At 45.9% G+C, this 26111-nt stretch overlaps 1 protein-coding gene across 4 annotated transcripts in view; it reads right to left on the reverse strand.

Moving 5' to 3' along the window:
• Positions 1-3264: 3264 nt before the first annotated feature.
• jag1b (jagged canonical Notch ligand 1b) overlaps positions 3265-26111 on the reverse strand; it is a 124314-nt gene continuing 101467 nt past the window's right edge. For 2 of the 4 annotated variants that reach the window (XM_084321790.1, XM_084321789.1), the window contains exons 19-26: positions 23804-23831; positions 23221-23306; positions 20990-21103; positions 20447-20556; positions 17164-17403; positions 13650-13781; positions 10148-10292; positions 3265-6252 (exon numbers count right to left, since the gene is read on the reverse strand). In XM_084321790.1, coding sequence (XP_084177916.1) covers positions 5759-6252; positions 10148-10292; positions 13650-13781; positions 17164-17403; positions 20447-20556; positions 20990-21103; positions 23221-23306; positions 23804-23831 — 1349 coding nt within the window. In that variant the 3' untranslated portion in view covers positions 3265-5758. The remainder of the gene's footprint in view (positions 6253-10147; positions 10293-13649; positions 13782-17163; positions 17404-20446; positions 20557-20989; positions 21104-23220; positions 23307-23803; positions 23832-26111) is intronic. The other 2 variants (XR_014620107.1, XR_014620108.1) reach the window with 2 other exon arrangements.

The raw sequence follows: 26111 nt of genomic DNA on the forward strand, positions 1-26111 counted from the left end.
GATTAAGGCATTTTACAGACACTTCCCTAGTGACTGTCCTGTCTTAGAATAACACACAATTTCCTTAAAAAGAAAAGTGGTATTCCCCTTTAAGTGGCTGTTGTAATGTGAGCTCAGGCTCTGCCGGCAGCTACCAGAGGCCTCTTGATCCAATTGTCCTTATCAGGGGATAGACAAGATGGCGGATTAGTGAAACTGACCTGGGTGTTTTAACTCTTGTGTTTAAGATTCTCAAGAGGTGTTGATAATCTGTTGCCTTGGCTTTTAATCCGTTTAAACAGATTCTGTGGAAGACTTGGGGGGTTTTAAGATTGGTTCAAACACAATACAAAATCATACATTAGTCCACATTTACATACACTAACAAGTCTCGCACAGCTAGGAACAAGTGAGATGAGACTGTACTGATGATATCATTAGACACAAATCCCAGAGCTGCTCCACTTTAAGTGAATGGGAAACCAACCTTTTGTGGGAACAGCACAGGGCCATTTTACATGGATATGACCTCATTCTCTGGTTCATACTAGTTAGTGCTACAAAACAAGTAAGCTTGGGTATAAATGCTTAAATATTCTATGAGTCTACATTTACATAGTCATTTAGCTGACACTTTTATCCAAAGCGACTTACAAAGTTTTGTACGACAAGTCAACAGGAAGGGTACAACTCTATCAGCTGAGTAACAATGTTCATAAAACAGTGCTGAAACTTTGGTGCTGCAGAGTTGAGTGCATACTAGTAGACATTAGTATAGTAGGAAGAGTGCATGATAAGGATAGTTTTTCTTTTTTCATTTCAGATATTACAAAATCAGTCTCCGTTAGATGATCAACATCCAGACGTGATGAACAGGAGAAGCTCCAGACATGAACAGGAGAAGCTCCAGACGTGATGAACAGGAAGCTCCAGACATGATGAACAGGAAGCTCCAGTCATGATGAACAGGAAGCTCCAGTCATGATGAACAGGAAGCTCCAGTCATGATGAACAGGAAACTCCAGACATGATGAACAGGAAGCTCCAGTCATGATGAACAGGAAGCTCCAGACATGATGAACAGGAAGCTCCAGACGTGATGAACAGGAGAAGCTCCAGACGTGATGAACAGGAAGCTCCAGTCATGATGAACAGGAAGCTCCAGACATGATGAACAGGAAGCTCCAGACATGATGAACAGGAAGCTCCAGTCATGATGAACAGGAAGCTCCAGTCGTGATGAACAGGAAGCTCCAGACGTGATGAACAGGAAGCTCCAGACGTGATGAACAGGAGAAGCTCCAGACGTGATGAACAGGAAGCTCCAGACGTGATGAACAGGAAGCTCCAGACGTGATGAACAGGAGAAGCTCCAGACATGATGAACAGGAAGCTCCAGACGTGATGAACAGGAGAAGCTCCAGACGTGATGAACAGGAAGCTCCAGACATGATGAACAGGAAGCTCCAGACATGATGAACAGGAAGCTCCAGTCATGATGAACAGGAAGCTCCAGGCATGATGAACAGGAAGCTCCAGTCATGATGAACAGGATGCTCCAGACGTGATGAACAGGAGAAGCTCCAGACATGATGAACAGGAGAAGCTCCAGACGTGATGAACAGGAGAAGCTCCAGACGTGATGAACAGGAGAAGCTCCAGACATGATGAACAGGAGAAGCTCCAGACATGATGAACAGGAGAAGCTCCAGACATGATGAACAGGAGAAGCTCCAGACATGATGAACAGGAGAAGCTCCAGACGTGATGAACAGGAGAAGCTCCAGACGTGATGAACAGGAAGCTCCAGACATGATGAACAGGAAGCTCCAGACATGATGAACAGGAAGCTCCAGACGTGATGAACAGGAAGCTCCAGACATGAACAGGAAGCTCCAGTCATGATGAACAGGAAGCTCCAGGCATGATGAACAGGAAGCTCCAGGCATGATGAACAGGAAGCTCCAGGCATGATGAACAGGAAGCTCCAGTCATGATGAACAGGAAGCTCCAGTCATGATGAACAGGAAGCTCCAGGCATGATGAACAGGAAGCTCCAGACGTGATGAACAGGAAGCTCCAGTCATTATGAACAGGAAGCTCCAGACATGAACAGGAAGCTCCAGACATGAACAGGAAGCTCCAGACATGAACAGGAAGCTCCAGTCATGATGAACAGGAAGCTCCAGACGTGATGAACAGGAAGCTCCAGACATGAACAGGAAGCTCCAGTCATGATGAACAGGAAGCTCCAGACGTGATGAACAGGAAGCTCCAGTCATTATGAACAGGAAGCTCCAGACATGATGAACAGGAAGCTCCAGACATGATGAACAGGAGAAGCTCCAGACATGATCTCATGCCAGATAAGGTGTCCAGCTCTGGGTTGTTGGTTGAGTGGAGCTGCTTGAAGTTACTGGAGGCAGCAGACACCTCTGGTCGTGTTTAGCCACGACTCTTAGCTAGGGGCGACAGGGGTTCAGGAGGTAGAGCGGTCATCCGGTAGTCTGATGGTTCCCAGTTATTCTTCCCGGGCAGCTTGTCGAAGTATCCTTGAGCAAGACAATTAACCCCCAATTGCGACGTACATGCACCTTGCATGGTTGCCTCTGCCATCGGTGTGTGAGTGAATGGGTGAATTTGAGGAACAAAATAGTAAACAGCTTTGGATAAAAGCTGCTACTGTATATAAACGCACCATTTAACATTTATTTACCATTTAGCTGCCAGAGATGTACCCGTCCTGGTGTCTTGTTGTTCACAATCTGTAAGTCGCTTTGGATAGGTCAGCTAAATGACTAAATTGTAAATTGATACGAATTGAATAATTTGAACAGAATTGCAGAGTATGGCCTAATGTCATGTAATAGGATTTTCAAGTTTTTGGCCCCAGCACCAGTTTTGATTAGTGACTCTGCACGTCGCACCCGGAACTCTCCGCCAGCGGTGTCTGAATAACGGTGATTTCTACTCTGGATGTTTGGCTTCAGGGTTGCCTGGTTCATGTTCAACAACAACAGTGGTATTGTGTTGTGGATCAGGAGGAGCCAGGGGTATTTCTGTCACAATGTCTGTCTCTCGGATTGACTTGATTAATACGGAGGCTCGCTGCAGCGTAATTAGCAGTAAACACATTTGGACAGAGACGTCGCTCTCTTATGATGTCTGTTCGTTCCCACGCTAGTCTCCCTCCTCTGCTCAGACACGCCTGGCTGGAATCATCATCAGAGACAGACGGGTTCAATCGGCTCTCCAGAACAAAAGACGACTTTAATTCTCTTTTCATACAAAATATTTAATAAATATGACTTTCCAAAAAGAAAATATTGCCAGATCAACACAAATAATTCTCAAGTTCATAAACACAAGAGTCAAAAAAGAAAAAGAAAAAAGGACACAAAATGTTTGCCATGATTTCAAATGGTAATAAATGAGAAAACATCGTCTTCGTCTTTTAAGAGCCTATTTTTTTCTTCTTTTTTTTAAGAAACAAATGTGCACAGAGAAAAAAGAACAGACTCCCGCAGAGCAAGGCAGTGTACTACGTCCGTGTCTACGGTGTTCCCATCGCCTTCTTTCTGTTCAAGTACTCACAGTCTAGCTCATGACATGATGCTGAATAAAGCAGATGGGAATTCTGACGTGTCATAACCGATGAGTGATGCGCTTTATGAGCTGGCGGATCTAGCCAGCCTCGCTGTGTGCCAAGACTGTTGACGTTATGCGTGTTGGAAGCTGATGAAGGCTTTTGTTCCCTTAACCCTTTCACTACCACAAAACAGTCTGTAGTGTGGTAGTGAAAGGGTTAACCTTCTGTAGTGTGGCAGTGAAAGGGTTAACATTTTGTCGTGTGGTAGTGAAAGGGTTAACCTTCTTTGTCGCAGTGAAAGGGTCAACCCTTTGTCGTGTGGTAGTGAAAGAGTTAACCTTCTGTATTGTCGAAGTGAAACGGTTAACCCTTTGTTGCGTGGTAGTGAAAGGTATTGTCGCAGTGAAAGGGTTAACCCTTTGTCATGTGGTCGTGAAAGGGTTAACCTTCTGTATTGTCGCAGTGAAAGGGTTAACCCTTTGTCGTGTGGTAGTGAAAGGGTTAACCTTCTGTATTGTCGCAGTGAAAGGGTTAACCCTTTGTCGTGGTAGTGAAAGAGTTAACCTTCTGTATTGTCGCAGTGAAACGGTTAACCCTTTGTTGCGTGGTAGTGAAAGGTATTGTCGCAGTGAAAGGGTTAACCCTTTGTCATGTGGTCGTGAAAGGGTTAACCTTCTGTATTGTCGCAGTGAAAGGGTTAACCCTTTGTCATGTGGTAGTGAAAGGGTTAACCTTCTGTATTGTCGCAGTGAAAGGGTTAACCCTTTGTCGTGGTAGTGAAAGAGTTAACCTTCTGTATTGTCGCAGTGAAACGGTTAACCCTTTGTTGCGTGGTAGTGAAAGGTATTGTCACAGTGAAAGGGTTAACCCTTTGTCATGTGGTCGTGAAAGGGTTAACCTTCTGTATTGTCGCAGTGAAAGGGTTAACCCTTTGTTGCGTGGTAGTGAAAGGTATTGTCGCAGTGAAAGGGTTAACCCTTTGTCATGTGGTCGTGAAAGGGTTAACCTTCTGTATTGTCGCAGTGAAAGGGTTAACCCTTTGTCGTGTGGTCGTGAAAGGGTTAAGTGTTTATCTATAAGCGGCAAGCAATATGTCTGCCACTCCATTGACCCCCGACCCCCCCAGGCCCAAAGCAGCCGCTCTTCTCATTGCTTTGTTCTTGTGTCCTACCCCACTTGCCCCAAATCAAGGTCCTGGCAAAAAATGAATCAATTAGAATGAAATTTTCAAAAACATTTGAATTAATAAAAAGAAAATAAAATAAAACATTTCTTTCAGGCCAGAAGCGCCAGTCCTTTTTTTCTTCTTTGAAATTTTGGCATTTATGCAATTAGAAAAGAAAAAAAAAGATCAAAAGAAACTGTGGGCTTCCAAAGCTATGAAAACCTTCAAACTCCAGACTGAACATATAAATAAAAAGGAATGATATCTTAAGGCTCTTGATTATTAAGTTAATAAATCAAATATACACAATGATTAATAAAAAAAAATAATAAATGTACATATCTACATCGTTCTAAATCGACACATAAATTCTTCATATCGTCAGCGACTGCTGACAGTGATCCCATCCGCCAAAAAAAAAAAAAAAAAAAAAGAAACAATAAATAATAAAGATCTTAATGATAACTCTTCTTTTTTTTTGACAGTTGCTATGGTCTAAAAGCTGAAGATGCACTACCTCCCAACAGAACTAGCTGTACAAAATACAGAGGGAAGAGTTCAAACGAATACTACAAAATATCGAGTTATAGTATTGAATGCGATGTGTAAAGTGTACTTTTTGTGTAAAAACAAGTAATAAGAGTATTTGAAGGTGGAAGATCCGTCGATACTTCCCACCAAATGAAAAGGGGGAGGCATGAAATGCGTAGAGGGACGCTTGAAACTACGGGGTTTTGCCATGAAAGGTATTTCAGTGCCTGGTGTGTCCAGCCAACCAAAGCAACCATCACTGCCAGTGTTGCCAGCTTGTCAAAACTTAAATTAACACGGGAAGAAATGCGAATAATCGCAGGGTCAAGAAATTACGCAATTTTTTTTTTGTATTTTTCTTTTTATGTGTTTTTTTTTTTTTTTTTTAGAACTACACATCCTGAAGCTTCCCTGGTGTTTACCCAGGCGCGGGGTCATGAGGGGTGGGGGGGGGGGAGGGGGGGGGCTCGGTTGCACAGCAACGCAGAGGCCTGCTATACGATGTAGTCCATTCTGTTGATGCTGTTCGCCGTCTCCAAGTGTCTGTTGTCCTGTTTGTTAGTCCAGCTCGGGTGTTTGCCGCCGGTGGAGACTGGCGTCCTCTCCTCCCGCTCCACCAGCGTGTACGCCGACTGCTTGGCGAAGCGGCTCTTCTGGAAGTGCCTGTCCTTGTCCTCCTCCTCCACACCCCCTCCTCCTCCTCCTCCTCCTCCCTCCGGATGATTTGTCCTTGTCTTGGCGATGATGGAGTTCTTGTCCTCGTAGTCCTTGATGGTGACCGCGAGGCCCACGTGTTTCTCGATGGGGTTCTTGATCTGGTTCAGCTGCTCGCGCACGTTGTTGGTGGTGTTGTCCTCGGAGCCGGCCGCCGACGCACCACCGTGGCCGCTCTGCTTCCGCCGCCGCCGCAGGCACCACAGGAAGACTGAGACGAGGACCAGGAGCCAGAGGATGATGAAGACGGAGCTGAGCAGCGGGACCAGGTAGTCTGAGGAGAGAGGAGAGACTGGGTCACACACTGACTACACACACAGGAGAGACTGGGTCACATGCTGACTACACACAGGAGAGACTAGGAGAGACTGGGTCACACACTGACTACACACACAGGAGAGACTAGGAGAGACTGGGTCACACACTGACTACACACACAGGAGAGACTAGGAGAGACTGGGTCACATGCTGACTACACACACAGGAGAGACTAGGAGAGACTGGGTCACACACTGACTACACACAGGAGAGACTAGGAGAGACTGGGTCACACACCGACTACACACAGGAGAGACTAGGAGAGACTGGGTCACACACCGACTACACACAGGAGAGACTAGGAGAGACTGGGTCACACACCGACTACACACAGGAGAGACTAGGAGAGACTGGGTCACATGCTGACTACACACAGGAGAGACTAGGAGAGACTGGGTCACACACTGACTACACACAGGAGAGACTAGGAGAGACTGGGTCACACACCGACTACACACAGGAGAGACTAGGAGAGACTGGGTCACACACTGACTACACACAGGAGAGACTAGGAGAGACTGGGTCACATGCTGACTACACACAGGAGAGACTAGGAGAGACTGGGTCACACACTGACTACACACAGGAGAGACTAGGAGAGACTGGGTCACACACTGACTACACACAGGAGAGACTAGGAGAGACTGGGTCACACACCGACTACACACAGGAGAGACTAGGAGAGACTGGGTCACATGCTGACTACACACAGGAGAGACTAGGAGAGACTGGGTCACACACCGACTACACACAGGAGAGACTAGGAGAGACTGGGTCACACACCGACTACACACAGGAGAGACTAGGAGAGACTGGGTCACACACCGACTACACACAGGAGAGACTGGGTCACACACCGACTACACACAGGAGAGACTAGGAGAGACTGGGTCACACGCTGACTACACACAGGAGAGACTGGGTCACACACTGACTACACACAGGAGAGACTAGGAGAGACTGGGTCACATGCTGACTACACACAGGAGAGACTAGGAGAGACTGGGTCACACACTGACTACACACAGGAGAGACTAGGAGATACTGGGTCACACACTGACTACACACAGGAGAGACTAGGAGAGCCTGCAGTAAGCAAAATTGGCTTGGCAAGATTTCTTGAAATAAGTCTAAATATCTATGATTGGCTCTCCTGATTGGATACAGTGGGAACGAGACACCAGAAAATGTACTTTGTGTTTACAGAGTGGGAACGGGACCAGAACATGTACTTTGTGTTTACTGAGTGGGAACGGGACACCAGAACATGAACTTTGTGTTTACAGAGTGGGAACGGGACACCAGAATATGTACTTTGTGTTTACTGAGTGGTAACGGGACACCAGAACATGTACCTTGTGTTTACAGAGTGGGAACGGGACACCAGCACATGTACTTTGTGTTTACAGAGTGGGAACGGGACCAGAAAATGTACTGTGTGTCTACTGAGTGGGAACGGGACCATAACATGTACTTTGTGTTTACTGAGTGGGAACGGGACACCAGAAAATGTACTGTGTTTACTGAGTGTAGGGACTCCCATGTTTCTCACCAGACACTCGACATCAGTGATGGCTGTCAGAATGTAGAGCTATTTAACACAAATAAACACCACTTACAGCACCTTTAACACTTTAATCGCCGAAAACGCTGGAACTCGTCTTTCCCCGCCATGCTCATTCTGCCGAAGATGCCGTAACTCGTCTTTGATATCAATATTTAAAAAATCTGTGATCGAAATCATATTTCTCCCCCGGGGACCTGAGATATACTGCTGAGCTCCACTCAACTATCTAACGGTTCAAGAGCGCCATCTGGTGGCCGATCGGCAGATCGCCCAAACAGCAAACCGGAAACAGGAAACTGGTGCTCATCCAAATTCGGTCCGACCACTCGCTATAGCTCCCGGGACTCCATCTTGACACACTGGATAATCGATCGCTCACCCTAACTCAATAAACAACATGATTTGGACGTATATACTATTATACAACCTGGAAATGGATCCGGTATTTCTCCATCCCATAATAGAAAAAATTCTGTTCCACGCTCATCCCCCAACGGCGCGAGGAAGCCACGGTGAGTTTCAGCGTTATTTTCTAACGTGTTCCATATAAACTGCTCTGATGATCATATGACCCACACTAGGTGAATGATATAACGTTGCCCACGGAATTATAAACGACCCCCCGCCCATCCGGTCAACATCAGATGATACGTAGTAACTTCTAGAAGTACCTCCAGTTGAAATTTTTTATCTGGCACTGATCGCTACCAAACTGTATTTGATCATCAATATAATGCATTTGGGGCTATAAATCAAATTCTGAAGAAAGCTGCAGAAAACGATAAAAACATACTTATACTTTAGACCATATTTTAGTATGAATATGTGAATGAAAAAGTATAACGTTGCTACACCCTGAACAATAGATATAGGACATTGAATGGGCCATAATAATGTCAATTTAGCAATACAATTTAAAAAGTTATAGCCCTGCAAAGAAGGGGAACTTCTCCATAGACAAATAGAGATGGCGAGGGATGGTAAATTATGAATTTAACCATGGCGATCAAAGTGTTAAGGTCTGCTTAAAAAACAACCCAAGTTTTCATGGTGTGTTTTGCACCTAAATCAATGGTTGTGCGTAACAATTTCCATAATAAGTCCACATGCTGCTCCCTCCTGTGCCCTCTGACCTCTGGGCCCCTAAAAAGGTAGGAGGACGGGTCTCCATCTGGCAATGGCAGCGGTCTGCTGTCACCACCTTGATGGATGGTGGAACACACACTGGAGCCTCTAACACCTCCTGCCAGGCCTCCCAACACTGCCTCCTGCCAGGCTGTGAGCCTCGCAACACTGCCTCCTGCCAGGCTGTGAGCCTCCAAACACTGCCTCCTGCCAGGCTGTGAGCCTCCCAACACTGCCTCCTGCCAGGCTGTGAGCCTCCCAACACTGCCTCCTGCCAGGCTGTGAGCCCACCTAACACTGCCTCCTGCCAGGCTGTGAGCCCACCTAACACTGCCTCCTGCCAGGCTGTTAGCCCACCTAAAGCCACACAACTAGGCAGCTCCACTCTTTCCACAGATCATGGCTTCTCTTGGAGCTGCGTTATATACCTCTCGTGACTACCGATTGAGTAGCAGTGTGGGAGGACTGTATATCATTTTTCATGCGTGTGTGTTGCGTTTTGAGGAATGCCGTCTAAACTCACATTTATCTGGTCTGATCTTTTCCCAAAAAAAGAAAAGTACCGTACTTTTCGGACTATAAGCCGCGGCTTTTTCCCCCATTTTTCGACCCTGCGGCTTATATAACGGTGCGGCTTATATGTGGACAAAACCCGAAAATCAAAATATTGCTTTTTTTACTGCATTGAAATGTTATTCATCTGTTCCCTTATTTACTTAATACAACTTGTAAATGAGTTAATTCTTGTTATTTGTCCGACAGTATTGTGTCCCAATGGGAGTCATTCTCTGTAGAGGTGGGAACTTAAAGCTCAATATAAGAACGGCCATGCACCACCACCCACAGAATCGAGAAAGAGCAATCAATCTGTCAATCCTTTCCGTGTCCGGGCCGGGTGAGGTTTCCCATGTTGAGTCAAATTAAGCCGCAGGCTCCACTCCTTACATATGGTAATTAAACATTAAAACATGCGGCTTATAGTCCAGTGCGGCTTATATATGTACACATCATTCAATTTAGCTGCTGCGGCTTATAGTCAGGTGCGGCTTATAGTGCGAAAAGTACGGTATACATATCTCCCACCCTTCTTTATACAAGCAGGTCTGTGCAGGTCGGGGAAACTCTCAACTCTGAGCAACAATGGGCAGTCGGATCTTACCAGTTTTGGCGGCGCTTGGCACGCGCACCTCCGCGATGGCTGTGATGATGGAGTTGTTCCCGTTCCGTTTGCTCACGAGATCGATGATCCTGTCGGTGATCTCCTTGATGGGGCTCCCGTCGAGCCGGCGGTCGTCCGGCGTGGACTAGAAGAAGAGCACGTTCAAGGCGTTAGCAGAGGACTAGAAGAGCAGCACGTTCAAGGCGTTAGCAGAGGACTAGAAGAAGAGCCTGTTCAAGGCGTTAGCAGAGGACTAGAAGAAGAGCATGTTCAAAGCGTTAGCAGAGGACTAGAAGAAGAGCATGTTCAAGGCGTTAGCAGAGGACTAGAAGAGCAGCACGTTCAAGGCGTTAGCAGAGGACTAGAAGAAGAGCCTGTTCAAGGCGTTAGCAGAGGACTAGAAGAAGAGCATGTTCAAGGCGTTAGCAGAGGACTAGAAGAAGAGCATGTTCAAGGCGTTAGCAGAGGACTAGAAGAGCAGCACGTTCAAGGCGTTAGCAGAGGACTAGAAGAGCAGCACGTTCAAGACGTTAGCAGAGGACTAGAAGAAGAGCCTGTTTAAGGCGTTAGCAGAGGACTAGAAGAAGAGCCTGTTCAAGGCGTTAGCAGAGGACTAGAAGAAGAGCATGTTCAAGGCGTTAGCAGAGGACTAGAAGAAGAGCATGTTCAAGGCGTTAGCAGAGGACTAGAAGAAGTGCACGTTCAAGGTGTTAGCAGAGGACTAGAAGAAGAGCCTGTTCAAGGCGTTAGCAGAGGACTAGAAGAAGAGCATGTTCAAGGCGTTAGCAGAGGACTAGAAGAAGAGCATGTTCAAGGCGTTAGCAGAGGACTAGAAGAGCAGCACGTTCAAGGTGTTAGCAGAGGACTAGAAGAAGAGCATGTTCAAGGCGTTAGCAGAGGACTAGAAGAAGAGCCTGTTCAAGGCGTTAGCAGAGGACTAGAAGAAGAGCACGTTCAAGGCGTTAGCAGAGGACTAGAAGAGCCTGTTCAAGGCGTTAGCAGAGGACTAGAAGAAGAGCCTGTTCAAGGCGTTAGCAGAGGACTAGAAGAAGAGCCTGTTCAAGGTGTTAGCAGAGGACTAGAAGAAGAGCATGTTCAAGGCGTTAGCAGAGGACTAGAAGAAGAGCACGTTCAAGGTGTTAGCAGAGGACTAGAAGAAGAGCACGTTCAAGGTGTTAGCAGAGGACTAGAAGAAGAGCCTGTTCAAGGCGTTAGCAGAGGACTAGAAGAAGAGCATGTTCAAGGCGTTAGCAGAGGACTAGAAGAAGAGCATGTTCAAGGCGTTAGCAGAGGACTAGAAGAGCAGCACGTTCAAGGTGTTCGCAGAGGACTAGAAGAAGAGCACGTTCAAGGTGTTAGCAGAGGACTAGAAGAAGAGCACGTTCAATGCGTTAGCAGAGGACTAGAAGAAGAGCATGTTCAAGGTGTTAGCAGAGGACTAGAAGAAGAGCATGTTCAAGGCGTTAGCAGAGGACTAGAAGAAGAGCATGTTCAAGGCGTTAGCAGAGGACTAGAAGAGCACGTTCAAGGCGTTAGCAGAGGACTAGAAGAAGAGCATGTTCAAGGCATTAGCAGAGGACTAGAAGAGCAGCACGTTCAAGGCGTTAGCAGAGGACTAGAAGAGCACGTTCAAGGCGTTAGCAGAGGACTAGAAGAAGAGCATGTTCAAGGCGTTAGCAGAGGACTAGAAGAGCAGCACGTTCAAGGCGTTAGCAGAGGACTAGAAGAAGAGCCTGTTCAAGGCGTTAGCAGAGGACTAGAAGAAGAGCATGTTCAAGGCGTTAGCAGAGGACTAGAAGAGCAGCATGTTCAAGGCGTTAGCAGAGGACTAGAAGAAGAGCATGTTCAAGGCGTTAGCAGAGGACTAGAAGAGCAGCACGTTCAAGGCGTTAGCAGAGGACTAGAAGAGCCTGTTCAAGGCGTTAGCAGAGGACTAGAAGAAGAGCATGTTCAAGGCGTTAGCAGAGGACTAGAAGAGCCTGTTCAAGGCGTTAGCAGAGGACTAGAAGAGCCTGTTCAAGGCGTTAGCAGAGGACTAGAAGAGCAGCACGTTCAAGGCGTTAGCAGAGGACTAGAAGAAGTGCATGTTCAAGGCGTTAGCAGAGGACTAGAAGAAGAGCCTGTTCAAGGCGTTAGCAGAGGACTAGAAGAGCCTGTTCAAGGCGTTAGCAGAGGACTAGAAGAAGAGCCTGTTCAAGGTGTTAGCAGAGGACTAGAAGAAGAGCATGTTCAAGGCGTTAGCAGAGGACTAGAAGAAGAGCATGTTCAAGGTGTTAGCAGAGGACTAGAAGAAGAGCACGTTCAAGGCGTTAGCAGAGGACTAGAAGAAGAGCATGTTCAAGGTGTTAGCAGAGGACTAGAAGAAGAGCACGTTCAAGGTGTTAGCAGAGGACTAGAAGAGCAGCACGTTCAAGGCGTTAGCAGAGGACTAGAAGAAGAGCACGTTCAAGGTGTTAGCAGAGGACTAGAAGAGCAGCATGTTCAAGGCATTAGCAGAGGACTAGAAGAGCAGCATGTTCAAGGCGTTAGCAGAGGACTAGAAGAAGAGCACGTTCAAGGCGTTAGCAGAGGACTAGAAGAGCAGCACGTTCAAGGCGTTAGCAGAGGACTAGAAGAAGAGCATGTTCAAGGTGTTAGCAGAGGACTAGAAGAAGAGCCTGTTCAAGGCGTTAGCAGAGGACTAGAAGAGCACGTTCAAGGTGTTAGCAGAGGACTAGAAGAAGAGCCTGTTCAAGGCGTTAGCAGAGGACTAGAAGAGCAGCACGTTCAAGGCGTTAGCAGAGGACTAGAAGAAGAGCATGTTCAAGGCGTTAGCAGAGGACTAGAAGAAGAGCACGTTCAAGGTGTTAGCAGAGGACTAGAAGAAGAGCACGTTCAAGGCGTTAGCAGAGGACTAGAAGAAGAGCATGTTCAAGGCGTTAGCAGAGGACTAGAAGAAGAGCATGTTCAAGGCGTTAGCAGAGGACTAGAAGAAGAGCATGTTCAAGGCGTTAGCAGAGGACTAGAAGAAGAGCATGTTCAAGGCGTTAGCAGAGGACTAGAAGAGCAGCACGTTCAAGGCGTTAGCAGAGGACTAGAAGAAGAGCACGTTCAAGGCATTAGCAGAGGACTAGAAGAAGAGCACGTTCAAGGCATTAGAAGAGCACGTTCAAGGCATTAGAAGAGCAGCACGTTCAAGGCATTAGAAGAGCACGTTCAAGGCATTAGCAGAGGGGCGTCTGTGCCTTTTTCCATCCCAGTGCCACTTTGTCTGCTTTTGTTTATATGTTTATTGTTGTCAACCACTATTAGCATAGCTCAAGACCAAAACCAAATCCACCACGCATCCCACAAAAGCATGTCAAACCCGTACCCTCCCAGAAAGAGAGCCCGGGGCCACTAACGACCAAAGAGAAGTCTTTTAACAACATGTTAGTCAGCTGAAATGTTTTTATTATGTGCCAGTGGAGGCAGACAGAGGAGAGGCCGTCGTGGTGACGGGAGACCGTGCGAGACAACTCACTATGCAGACGTGGATCTCGTTGCTCGCGGAGAAGGAAGGGTCGCAGGTTATGTACACAGAATGCTCCAAGGAGAGATTCTTCACCACGTACAAGTGCCTCAGCTCTTTGCACACACGCTCGATCGTCAGGCTCTGCATGGAGGAGGAGAGGATTCAACCAAAGGGTTAATAGGAAGCAAAGGGTTGTGGGTGACTTTTATTATTAGTTATTATTTTGGTTGCTTTATTACGTGCGCAGACATTTGCCCAAAATACACCATATCGTATGGTTGGACTGTCCCCATACACCGTATTATATTATATGGTTGGACTGTCCCCATACACCGTATTATATTGTATGGTTGGACTGTCCCCATACACCATATTATATTGTATGGTTGGACCAGGGTTCGAAATTAACGGGGGCTCGGGGCAAAATGCCCGTGAAAATGGACAAAATGCCCTCGAAAATCAGTTAAGGGGGGCACAAAATGCCCCAGACAGTTTACTAATTATATATATATATTCTGTTGAAGTCCGACATATTTAAATATCTCCGGTCATAATGTCCTGTGAAAATAATTCCCTCACGACTTGTGGTTTGCTGATGAGAATGGCGGAGCTTGGTGCTGGATTATCGAGAAGCATGCAACTGCAGAGCCGCAGAGCTCACAGTTGTGCCCGCACAGTGCAATACTCCAATTTAGCCATTGGCAATTCAGCTGTTGGGTGGGTGGCGCTGCTGAGCAGTCCCCAGACCGGACCCGATAGCGCCGCTGGCTCTGCAGTTGCATACTATTGGGATGAGTTTATCGCTTCGTCAGCAGCAGCACGGAGTCTCAAGGGACTTATTTTATTTGGAATATATTAATGACTATATACGCAAAAGTAGCCTAGTTTTAAGTAAAAATATTATAAATCTACATTCCTTGGGGATGTCATTCTTTATATAGCCTGCCTATAAACTCAATAAACTGACCGGAATTTCTCCGGGAGATTGAAATCTTCCAGGACACGGAGACCGGCCCCAGTATTTTCTAACGGAAACCCTGATGGAGACATTAACATTACGTTTTGTTTTATGTGAATAGTTTATTTACAAGTGAACCAAACTTCTCCTCCATAGCAAACACCGCAACGCTCCCAGCTGTGACACACAATTTCACCCCTGTGTGCACTGACGCGTAATTGTGAAACCTAGCCGCATTTCTCTGAGACGCTCTCCGATTGGCACTGACTGACGCTCTCTGATTGGCCACTGACGCGTTTGCCCAATCGTGTGACGAGCTGTTTCTTTATCCATTTCCACGTCAAACAGCCTGCAAACTACCTGGCGTTCTATCGCCATGCTCCAAGACAAACTCTAACCTTAACCAACTTCGAAAGAGTGCCTAAGCTTAACCGAGTCTGAGAAGCAGATTCCCCAGGTCCTCAAATAAAGAAAATTAAAGCGGAGTATGATGGAGTTGTGGAGATTAGATTAATTGAGTTGTATTTTTTAAATGATAAGGGTGTTTAATAACCGTTTATCATAAAAATTCAGTGCCCCCGAAATACAAAAAAAAGCCCACGAAAATCAATTAAGGGGGGCAAAAAAAGCCCTTGATTTTTTATTTTTATTTTCTAACCCTGGGTTGGACTGTCCCCATATGCCATATTATATTGTATGGTTGGACTGTCCCCATATGCCATTATTATATTGTATGGTTGGACTGTCCCCATACACCATAGTATATCTCCTCTATAAAGTGATGGTTTTAATCCCATCATGTCTCAACGCTTCATCTTATTGACCGAATGTCCCTTGTGTCTTTAGCACGTCTCTTTATTTAATTTCTCCATGTTGCTTCTCTGTTTTTGTTTTCATGTTGTAATTGTTTGCACTACATTTTGCTCTGCAGTATTGTTGAATGTTCCGTTATCTAGTCTCAACCTTTAGGGCCCAGTTAGTTCAGGATAATTCTACATTAAAGCTTTCGGTCGGGGGTCTCCTCTGTGGGGGGAAGAACTATCAAGAGTGTGGGACTAGGCTTACTCCAAATGTGTGCAGGTTGTCCCCTTGTAAATTTATTAAGCGAACTCGTCTGTAGTACAACCGTGGCCTATTTTATAATTATATTCTATTGTGCTATTTTAATCTATTTTAATTTAGCTTATATTCCATTTGATCTTACTTTACCTTTTTATTGTATTCTACCGTAATTGTCTGTCCGTTAACCAAATGACCAAATCAAATTCCTTGTATGTGTAAACTACTTGGCAATAAAGACCTTTCTGATTCTGATTCTAAAATAAAAAAAGGTTAAATGAGTCTAGAAGTCTCCCTTGTACTGAAATCTGTTGAACCGCTCGCTAATCTGGGAACCACCTCCTCCAGGGCCACATGGCCGTCACTCTGCCCGCCTGCCCGTCAGGGAGCTGGCCAGGGTCACATGGCCGTCACTCTGCCCGCCTGCCCGTCATGGAGCTGGCCAGGGCCACATGGCCGTCACTCTGCCTGCCCGTCAGGGAGCTGGCCAGGGTCACATGGCCGTCACTCTGCCCGCCTGCCCGTTAGGGAGCTGGCCAGGGCCACATGGCCGTCACTCTGCCCGCCTGCCCGTCAGGGAGCTGGCCAGGGCCGCTGAGATGCGGTGGCGAGTCTCCCGGGGGCCCGTTTTAGCAAAAATCCGGACCGTCGCCACATTAATCTCCCAGTGTTAGTCACGCACTCATGAAATGTATTGGGTTCTGAGGAACACCGGCAACACAGACACAGGAAACCACAGACACGGCAACAGAACCGAGGGGGGGGGGTCACCACTCTTCACTGGAAAACATTTAGATACATGACTGAACCTTTGGCCACCTAGACTCATACATCAACACTGATTATTGTAAATGAGGGCTATTTTATTGAATATCTTATTGCACTGCACTATTGGATCATTTTACTGTCTATTCTATTTTACTCTTTTTATTGTCTATTTTTAAATGGCCATAGAATCAAACTGTAAACAAAGATTGGGATGTTAGATCCTGTGAAGATCCATGTGAAGAACGATGTGATTTAAGTGATTTAGGAGGAGAGGTGGAGCAGGAGGGGTGGAGCAGGAGGGGTGGAGGAGGAGGGATGGAGGAGGAGGTGTGGAGGAGGAGGAGGGGTGGAGGACGAGGTGTGGAGGAGGTGTGGAGGAGGAGGAGGGGTGGAGGAGGAGGGGTGGAGGAGGAGAGGTGGAGAAGGAGGGGTGGAGGAGGAGAGGTGGAGGAGGAGAGGTGGAGGGGTGGAGGAGGAGAGGTGGAGCAGGAGGGGTGGAGGAGGAGGGGTGGAGGAGGAGGGGTGGAGGAGGAGAGGTGGAGCAGGAGGGGTGGAGGAGGAGGGGTGGATGAGGAGGGGTGGAGCAGGAGGGGTGGAGGAGGAGGGGTGGAGGAGGAGGGGTGGAGCAGGAGGGGTGGAGGAGGAGGGGTGGAGGAGGAGGGGTGGAGGAGGAGAGGCTTGAAAAATGCCCCCGAAAACCTTTCATTCAATCTGTCCCGGTCTGAGGCGGTGACTCACGCTCGGCATGGTCTCCTTGTTGAAGGTGAAGGTGATGTTGGCACAGCTGCCGTCCTGGTAGCTGGAGCTGGGGTGACACCTGGTGGGAGGCGGTGGAGGGTTGGAGCGCCAGCACTCGCCAAGTCCCAGGCAGGGCCTGACAAAGCAGTGGCCCTCTCGGATCGGCACGCAGCTCTGGCCCGACGGACACCCGCCCCGCCCCTTGGCACTCAGCTGGCAGGACTTGGGCCCGCACCACATCTACAGGACGACACACACAACAAAACTTGTGGTGAGACACTGGCACATGGTGAGACACTGGCACGTGGTGAGATAATGGCACGTGGTGAGACACTGGCACGTGGTGAGACACTGGCACGTGGTGAGACAATGGCACGTGGTGAGACACTGGCACGTGGTGAGACACTGGCACGTGGTGAGACACTGGCATGCGGTGAGATAATGGCACGTGGTGAGATAATGGCACGTGACAGCCCTGTGGTGAGATAATGGCACGTGCCATCCCTGTGGTGAGATACTGGTACGTGCCATCCCTGTGGTGAGATACTGGCACGTGCCACATGCTTCATTCAGTAGAAACAAATGTGATTAATTAACGTGTAATCACACCCAGCAGGCCGCTGTTCAGGGACCATGCATGAACCAAGATGAGCAGAATAACGAGCATGTCTGACTCCCACCTAAACTGCACGGACTATAACGCATGATGTATATTATGTAGGGATGTCCGATATTATCGGCCTACCGATATTATCGGCCAATATCGGCATTAAAATGTGATATCGGAAAATATCGGTATCGGTTTTCAATTTTTTTTTTTACATTTCTATAACCTTTATTTACCCAGGCAAGCAAGTAAGAACAAATTCTGATTTTATTTATTGCCAAAAGTATGCATAATGTTGTGTTAATTCCACAACAAGAGATATGTAATGCCCATTCTCCGCCATTGACGGATTAAGACGTCATTCCTCGCCATGCTTAATCTGCCAATGACTGATTACGCCGTCATCGAGATCAATATTTCAAATTTGTCATGGTATTCACATTTCACCCACGGAGTCATGACTGGTGCTGTAGATCTCCACTCAACTCTCCAGCGCTTCAATACGGCCACCTGGTGGCCGATCGGTGAGTTGCCAAACCGGAAGTGGGGCCGGAAGTGCTTGGTGTCACCCCTATTCTGTCCGCCACTCGCTATCGCTCGCGGGACTCCATCTGGACACACTGGATAATCGATCCGTTGCCATAACTCGATAAACAACATTATTTGGACGTATATAGTATTATACAACCTGGAAATGGAGCGCATAGATCACCATCCCATAATAGCGATCTTTTTGCTCCCCCATCGCTACGAGGAAGCTGCGGTGAGTTTCAGCGTTTTTGATTATTATTATCCATACAAACTGCTATGATCTATATATCACCCATACGACATGAATCATTTAACGTCGGCCATTGCATTATAAACGACCTCCCCCCCCCCCTAATATATGCATAAATGGCTATAACTCACGTTCTATGAAATACTGCAGAAAACGATAAAAACATATTCATACTCTAGACCGTATTTTTGTATGAATGTGTGAATGAAAAAGTATAACGTTCCCACATACTGAACGATAGATAATTGATGTTGAATGGGCCATATTAATGTCAATTTAGCAATACAATTTAAAAAGTTATAGCCCTGCAAAGTAGGTAAACATCTCCATAGACAAATAGAGCTGGCAGAGGATGGTATAAGAAGGGTACAATGCCTGGCGAAGAATGGGTTAATTACCTGAAATTATAAAAAAAAATTGGGGGGGGGAACCCTGCATATATCGGTATCGGTTGATATCGGTATCGGAAATTAAGAGTTGGACAATATCGGTATATCGGTAAAAAAGCCAATATCGAGCATCCCTAATAGTATGTATACTTCACTTACTCATAGTATATATTTAGATTCTAGTGTTTATTGTAACCATATGTATTGTAATGTATAATATAACTGATACACATACAGACCCTCACCTGCACCTTTGATCACACTGCCTACTTGCTCAGATGCTTATATTCAGAGTTAATTATATTGTTTACACTGCCTATTTTTACTTTTCTACTGTAGTATAATTTGTATTGCCTGTATTTATTATTACCCTGCCCATACCCTCCCCCCATGCTGCCTGAATTTCCCCAAGGGGATCAATAAAGGAATATCTTATCTTATACCAACTACCTCAAACACTGCTTTGATTAGGGCTGGGAGAGACACTGAATATGAAGGTATACCATCACAGATCCATGCAAGGACATTTATTTTTACAATATTGTCATCCACGACGTACATATCAAAAAAGAAAATAAACACAATGTATATTTTTCAGTTTCCCTTGCAGCAGTATTTTAAAATGATTAAGAAAACATCTGAATTGAATAGTACCATGACAGTTGTATTACAAGATCACGCCCAACGCCTAGCTTCATACTGCTGTACCTCTATATATAGAATTGAACAGTAGTCCATTTAATCCCCTGGTACATTTAATCTATCTGGATGGTGGAGGCAATGACTGAATAAACGCAAAATGCAGTCAAATGTATAATCACACGCCTTTTCCATAATCTCTTAATTCTTGGGCTTGTATATCTAGTGACATATCACCGTCAAAGCATTAGGTAACAACCTACGCTTTGTGTGGTTTTCATCCTTGAGCCGTCTTTCTGTGTGACGCCACTCCCATAAAGAAAAGCGGGACGTCCAGGGAGGAACTCGATCGCTCATGTGTCGCTCAAACATGTATAGAGTTTTGTTGTCTCGGTTCAGGGTATGTGTACGGAAAACATGTGGGCTGAAAAATATCATATTGTGATTCTTTTGATAGATACAGTTACGATTGGATTCACAATATTAGAGGGAATGGTACATTTGTGTCGTCAAAAGTATTAAAAGGTGCTATATTTCAGCCACTGGAAGTTGCATTTATCCAATCAGGTGCATCATTCCACGTGGGGGGAGGATAATTAGGGAGGCGCCTGCAACATGTAAACAACATTCATTCTGAAAAGGATTTTATACGATATAAAATAAATTATAATTGCCTTTCTATAATTTCCGTCGTTACTGGTCATTGAGCGCATTTTGTCCTACCGTCGGACTAGGGAGGGTGTAGACTACCACATGCTGCCCAACTGTCGGTCTGGGGAGGGTGTAGAGTAAGTTGTAGGATTTGGCGGATGTGTTCATCTGGAGTCCTGGTGGACCCAGGAGAACAGTGGAGGGACGTAGACGTACCCTGGTGCACACCACCTTCCCGTTGGAGCAGTGGCAGGTGTTGCAGTCGTCGTCCCACTTGGCTCCATCAGGGGTCACCCGGCCATTAACCGAACACGGCCTCCTGGTCACTGCAACACAGCAGAAACATTCAAACATGTCATTATGTGCGTTTTCTGAGGAAGCTATATATATATATGTACATATCCTACTCTTACAATTTACGCTGCTGGTCAGTACTACTCATACTGTCTCTATTTATATAATACAACTCTGTACATACATCTGACATACATACTACACTCCGTAGTACTAATTTGTATATTTTGTACCCAGTTTAACCACCTGTACATTGTATATTGCTGTCGCACTTTACTGCTACATTTGCACTCTGGTTGGATGCCGTTGTACTGTACTTGTGCTGCATGATGACAATACATTTGAATCTAATCTAATAAAATATACTGTGTATATAATATATATACACACACGTGTGTTTGCACAGGAAAATGATTGCCTTCCTGATAACTCCGAGTGTGAGTCTGTTTTGAACTTGACGACTACCTTCCTGGCACCGCGGTCCGGTCCGGTCCGACGGACACAAGCAGCGGTACCCGTTGATCTCGTCCATGCAGGTGGCGCCAGGGGCACAGGGCGAGGACTGGCACTCGTTAATATCTGACACACGGGAGAGACAAGAGGAAGTAAGGTATCCATATTGGTTATATCAGTCTAATACCAGGCTAAGATAGGGTTATCAGTATTGAGATATCGGTCCGATACCAGGCTAAGATAGGGTCATCAGTATTGAGATATCGGTCCGCTACCAGGCTAAGATAGGGTCATCAGTATTGAGATATCGGTCCGATACCAGGCTAAGATAGGGTCATCAGTATTGGGATATCGGTTCCCAATCGACAGTAAACAAAAGGAGATATCAGTCCATCCCCAATCCATCGTAGTATCATTATGAGTCCTAATTATTTTGCTTAAATGTTTGAAAATTTCACATTAAAATGCAGAAGAATCATTTCACCATATGGATTAATAAAGTATAACTCAACTCAGCATCTCAGGTGTGGAAATCTATTTGCAGAGGGCTTGCCTGACATGCCTGTGGGCTGGTATGAATACATAGTATCTGCATGGGAAACGCAGAGCACGGCCTCTTATTGGATAAGCGCTCCGTTGCAGTTAAAAGAAGATGAACGGCGGTCAACATTCAATCAAATCCAAACTCCTGAGCCAAACTCACTCAAGTCACGTGTGTCATCTGAACCCACGACGCACACAGCAGTTAATAAGAGATAACTTTAAGTCACGTGTGTCATCTGAACCCACAACGCACACAACAGTTAAGAGATAACTTTAAGTCACGTGTGTCATCTGAACCCACAACGCACACAGCAGTTAATAAGAGATAACTTTAAGTCACGTGTGTCATCTGAACCCACAACGCACACAGCAGTTAAGAGATAACTTTAAGTCACGTGTGTCATCTGAACCCACAACGCACACGGCAGTTAATAAGAGATAACTTTAAGTCACGTGTGTCATCTGAACCCACGACCCACGCAGCGGTTAATAGAGAGGTGTAGTCTGACGTCACTTTGGACCGCCCGCGAGGTCCACCCGTATAGGGATTTATCATTGGGAAAATGGATTATCGGCTATTGTAACAATTCTGCCTTATGAACATTGAAAAGCTTTCCATTTTTGCACAAAATGAGTTCCCTTCTATCACTAACATTATTGTTTAAGCATTTTTTGTCGGAAAAAAATTCTGCGATTTCTTTTTTTCACGATTATTGCGAATATTTTCATGTTGAGCTATAGATTGTGGATGAATACACACAGAAAGGTACACCATGCAAATGTTCATGCTTTGTTTGTTTTAAACGAGACGATTTAGAAATGGGCAATGGGGAAATGCGTTGCAATTTTGCGAGGTGGACCGGCCGGAAACAGCAATGACGTAACCACTACACCTCCCTATAAGAAATAACTTTAAAGGGAGCCTGTGGGACGGCGGCCGCAGCCTGTATTTAAAGCAGCATCATTAGCAGCCTGTATTTAAAGCAGCATCATTAGCAGCCTGTATATAAAGCAGCATCATTAGCAGGTATGTATTTAAAGCAGCATCATTAGCAGCCTGTATATAAAGCAGCATCATTAGCAGCCTGTATTTAAAGCAGCATCATTAGCAGCCTGTATATAAAGCAGCATCATTAGCAGCCTGTATTTAAAGCAGCATCATTAGCAGCCTGTATTTAAAGCAGCATCATTAGCAGGTATGTATTTAAAGCAGCATCATTAGCAGGTATGTATTTAAAGCAGCATCATTAGCAGGTATGTATTTAAAGCAGCATCATTAGCAGCCTGTATTTAAAGCAGCCTGTATTTAAAGCAGCATCATTAGCAGGTATGCAGGAGCTAAAGGCCGGACTTAGCAGAACAAAGGCTCCCCGATGGGAAAGAATGCAGGCCATCTGAAAGCCTTTAAGAGGGAAAACAATCTGAGTAATCAGTGTCAGAGCAAGGCTGATTAGCTGCTGGCCTGGTAAGCCCGTTTCCCCCCAGGGAGAACAGCGAGAGGAGTAGAGAGCGAGGCCCGGCCCAGTGACATGGCTGGGGCCTGGCCCGATGCCCAAAGCAAGAGATAATTGGTTGGCTAGACCTTCCATTTGGAGCGTGCGTGTGTGAGACCGTCCCTCAGCCTGGGACCGCTGTAACCCATGGCTCAGTCTAGAGATCAGAGAGGACACAAGGGTGGGGAGGGGAGGGTTAATACTCACTGATCCGACAGTCTGGACCGGCGAAGCCCGGGGCACACTCGCACCGGTACCAGTTGTCCCCGTCTACACACGTCCCGCTGTTGTAGCTGTGCAGAGAGAGAGAGGGTCAGAGATAAGAGACAGAGAGGAGACAGGAAGAGGTCACAGTGGGTTCAGCATTAGAGCAGGCGGGAGAGCCACAGGCCACGCACTGACGCACACCATGCCATTTACACTTCACGTTAAAATGAGTTTGGGCTGGAATTTTCCCTTAAAAAAAAAAGACCGTATAATAATCATTTCTCGGTTGAGGCAATCAGACCAGTTTCTCTTTAATGGTATGTATGTACGGGGATCAGCAGCGAGCTCTATCGCTGTGTGGTTTCAGCTACAGTCAAAAAGGGCTGGGAGTTCACAATAGAGGGCTTTTTGCTGATTGCACCCCAGGAATGACAGGGAAGGGTGTGTGCCTGCCTTTCCCAGCAGAGAGAGAGAGAGAGAGAGAGAGAGAGAGAGAGGGAAAAGAGAGAGAGAGCCTGCAGGTGAGAAACTACCTTGTTTATGCCTCTCTGAATCTACGGGGAGGTGTTTGGCTTTCACTTACCATGGGTGGGGACTGCAGTCGTTGGTATCTGAAAGAGAAAAAAAAGAGAAAAAGAGAGAGAGGGTGGGAAGGAGAGAGAGGCAGGGAGAGAGAGAGAGAGAGGGTGGGAAGGAGAGTGTGAAAAATGGAGAGGCAGAGAGAGAGAGATAGAGAGGGTGGGACAGAGAGAGTGAAGAAGGGAGAGGCAGAGAGAAAGAGAGAGAGAAGGAGAGTGAAGAAGGGAGAGGCAGAGAGAGAGGAGAAAGAGAGATGGAGAGAAAGAGAGGGTGAGAGAGAGAGGGTAAGAGAGAGAGAGGGTGGGATGGAGAGAGTGAAGAAGGGAGAGGCAGAGAGAGAGAGAGAGAGAGTTAGTTAAATACTTCACACGCGTGTGAGCGCTGAGGACGGATGACAACAGAGCTTGCCGTGACCCAGGCTCCATGCCGACCGATTCCTCTGCCCTATTAACTACACAGAGCAAACCACAACCTCGCAGACTCTCTCTCTCCCCCCTCTCTCTCCCTCTCCCCGTCATACATGTGGAGGGGAGTTAATGTTTTGAGAGCAGCGAACATAAGGGCAGGAATCCCAGGGAAAGTCAGGGAAATGGAACAGAGCTGTAGAACAAGCAGACATGTCACCGTCTGGATGAGAGAGAGACATAGAGAGAGGGAGAGAGAGAGGGGTGGGGGGGAACATCTGTCTCCACTTTCCTCAGTTTAAATCTCCTTTCCCTCTCAGTCTCATGAACAGCAACAGTGAAGTAACGGGCTGGTACCCATTTCAATACGTCATAGAATTTCTGCTCTGCATCCATTTAATATGTTGCCACCGTTCACCTGTTCATGGTTTCTACCTGCACATTTGCCCCCAAAACAACTTTTCAACAACTAACGTCATGTCCTGGTAGGACCAGGGATTCTGTAGCATGGCCAGGTGACCAGGAGGACATGTCCTCGTAGGACCAGGGATTCTGTAGCATGTCTTTTGGTGACTTTTCTATAGACTGGCTGGGTGATTAAATCGGGCCAATATCTGGGTTTCTGAGATAATCGGACGACAAGCCCATGTGGCCCATCGACAAGCATCCTTGTAACGGTACGGTTCGATTGATTCCGATCTTTTTTTTGTTGGCGATCATAATGTTAGCAAGCCTAGCGTTCATCAACCGGAAGCTAGCTAGCTAATATAGCTAACATTAAATTCAGCAATTTTATATCTCATTTGTTATTATTATATTGTTGTATTTTAAATCAGATGCAAAAATAACATAGCATCCACCAGCCGCCCTGCTCTCTAAATATCAACATCAGCCATTGAAAAAAACTAGAGCTGGGCCGTTAACGGCGTTAACGTGCTGCGTTAACGCTATACTAGTATCGCGTGATAATATAATTAACGCATTTATCTAAAAAAAAAAAAAAAAATTTTTTTTACCTTTATTTACCCAGGGTAGGTTCGCTGAGCACAGATGCTCTTTTTCAGGAACGCCCTGCTTCACATTCACACAGTTCCATTCACACCTGGGAGCTGCCCAGTACAACCACAGTTGACACCATTGGCCACTGAGCAACTCCACTGGAGCAGTTGATTCAAGCCATGTCACATAGTTCAAGTTTGAAATGATTCTTTCTGTTTTGCTCCTGAGAGTGCTAGATACTGTACTGTACTGGTAATATTATTTATTTGTGTTAACTTCTGAATAAAACAACTTATGAAACACAAGTACATCTTATTGAACATTATTTTGATATTTCATTACCAATTATCATAGCAAAACAGCTTTTTCAAACAGTCTGTAATGCATTTTGGAAACAGGAGATGGGCTCATGGTGTAATGGGCCACCTGGCCTGAGAAACATAAGGAGGAAAGAAAAAGTAAGGACTTACTTCTGGTCATTATTTGGGTAGAACACACATATTTTGAATGCCTTCGGCATTTTTTATTTTTTTTTTGAGCCATTTTAATCTAGATTAATCTAGATGAAATCCAGGATTGCAGATAGATTAATCTAGATTAAAAAAATTAATCTATGCCCACCTCTATTTTTTTTTTTTTTTTTTATCTTATGTTGTGGGACTTGTACAGCACTTTCGTAAACGTTGTTGTTTTTAAATGTGCTCTATAAATAAAGTGGGTTGGATTAATTAATTAAGTAGCCCCTTTCGTGACTGACGCATCCAACAAGGTTTCACTCGGCTGTGTGATTTAATTCAAGGTGGATCGCTGTTGTCGTTTGAACAACTTCAGATTTCATGGGAACTACCAATCCCCCAAATCAAGAATGTTTAAGATGAATGAAGTAAGATTTTGATTATTTGAAATATG

The sequence above is a fragment of the Notolepis coatsorum genome (genome assembly GCF_963971535.1).
Source record: "Notolepis coatsorum genome assembly, chromosome: 9".
NCBI lineage: Eukaryota > Metazoa > Chordata > Actinopteri > Aulopiformes > Paralepididae > Notolepis > Notolepis coatsorum.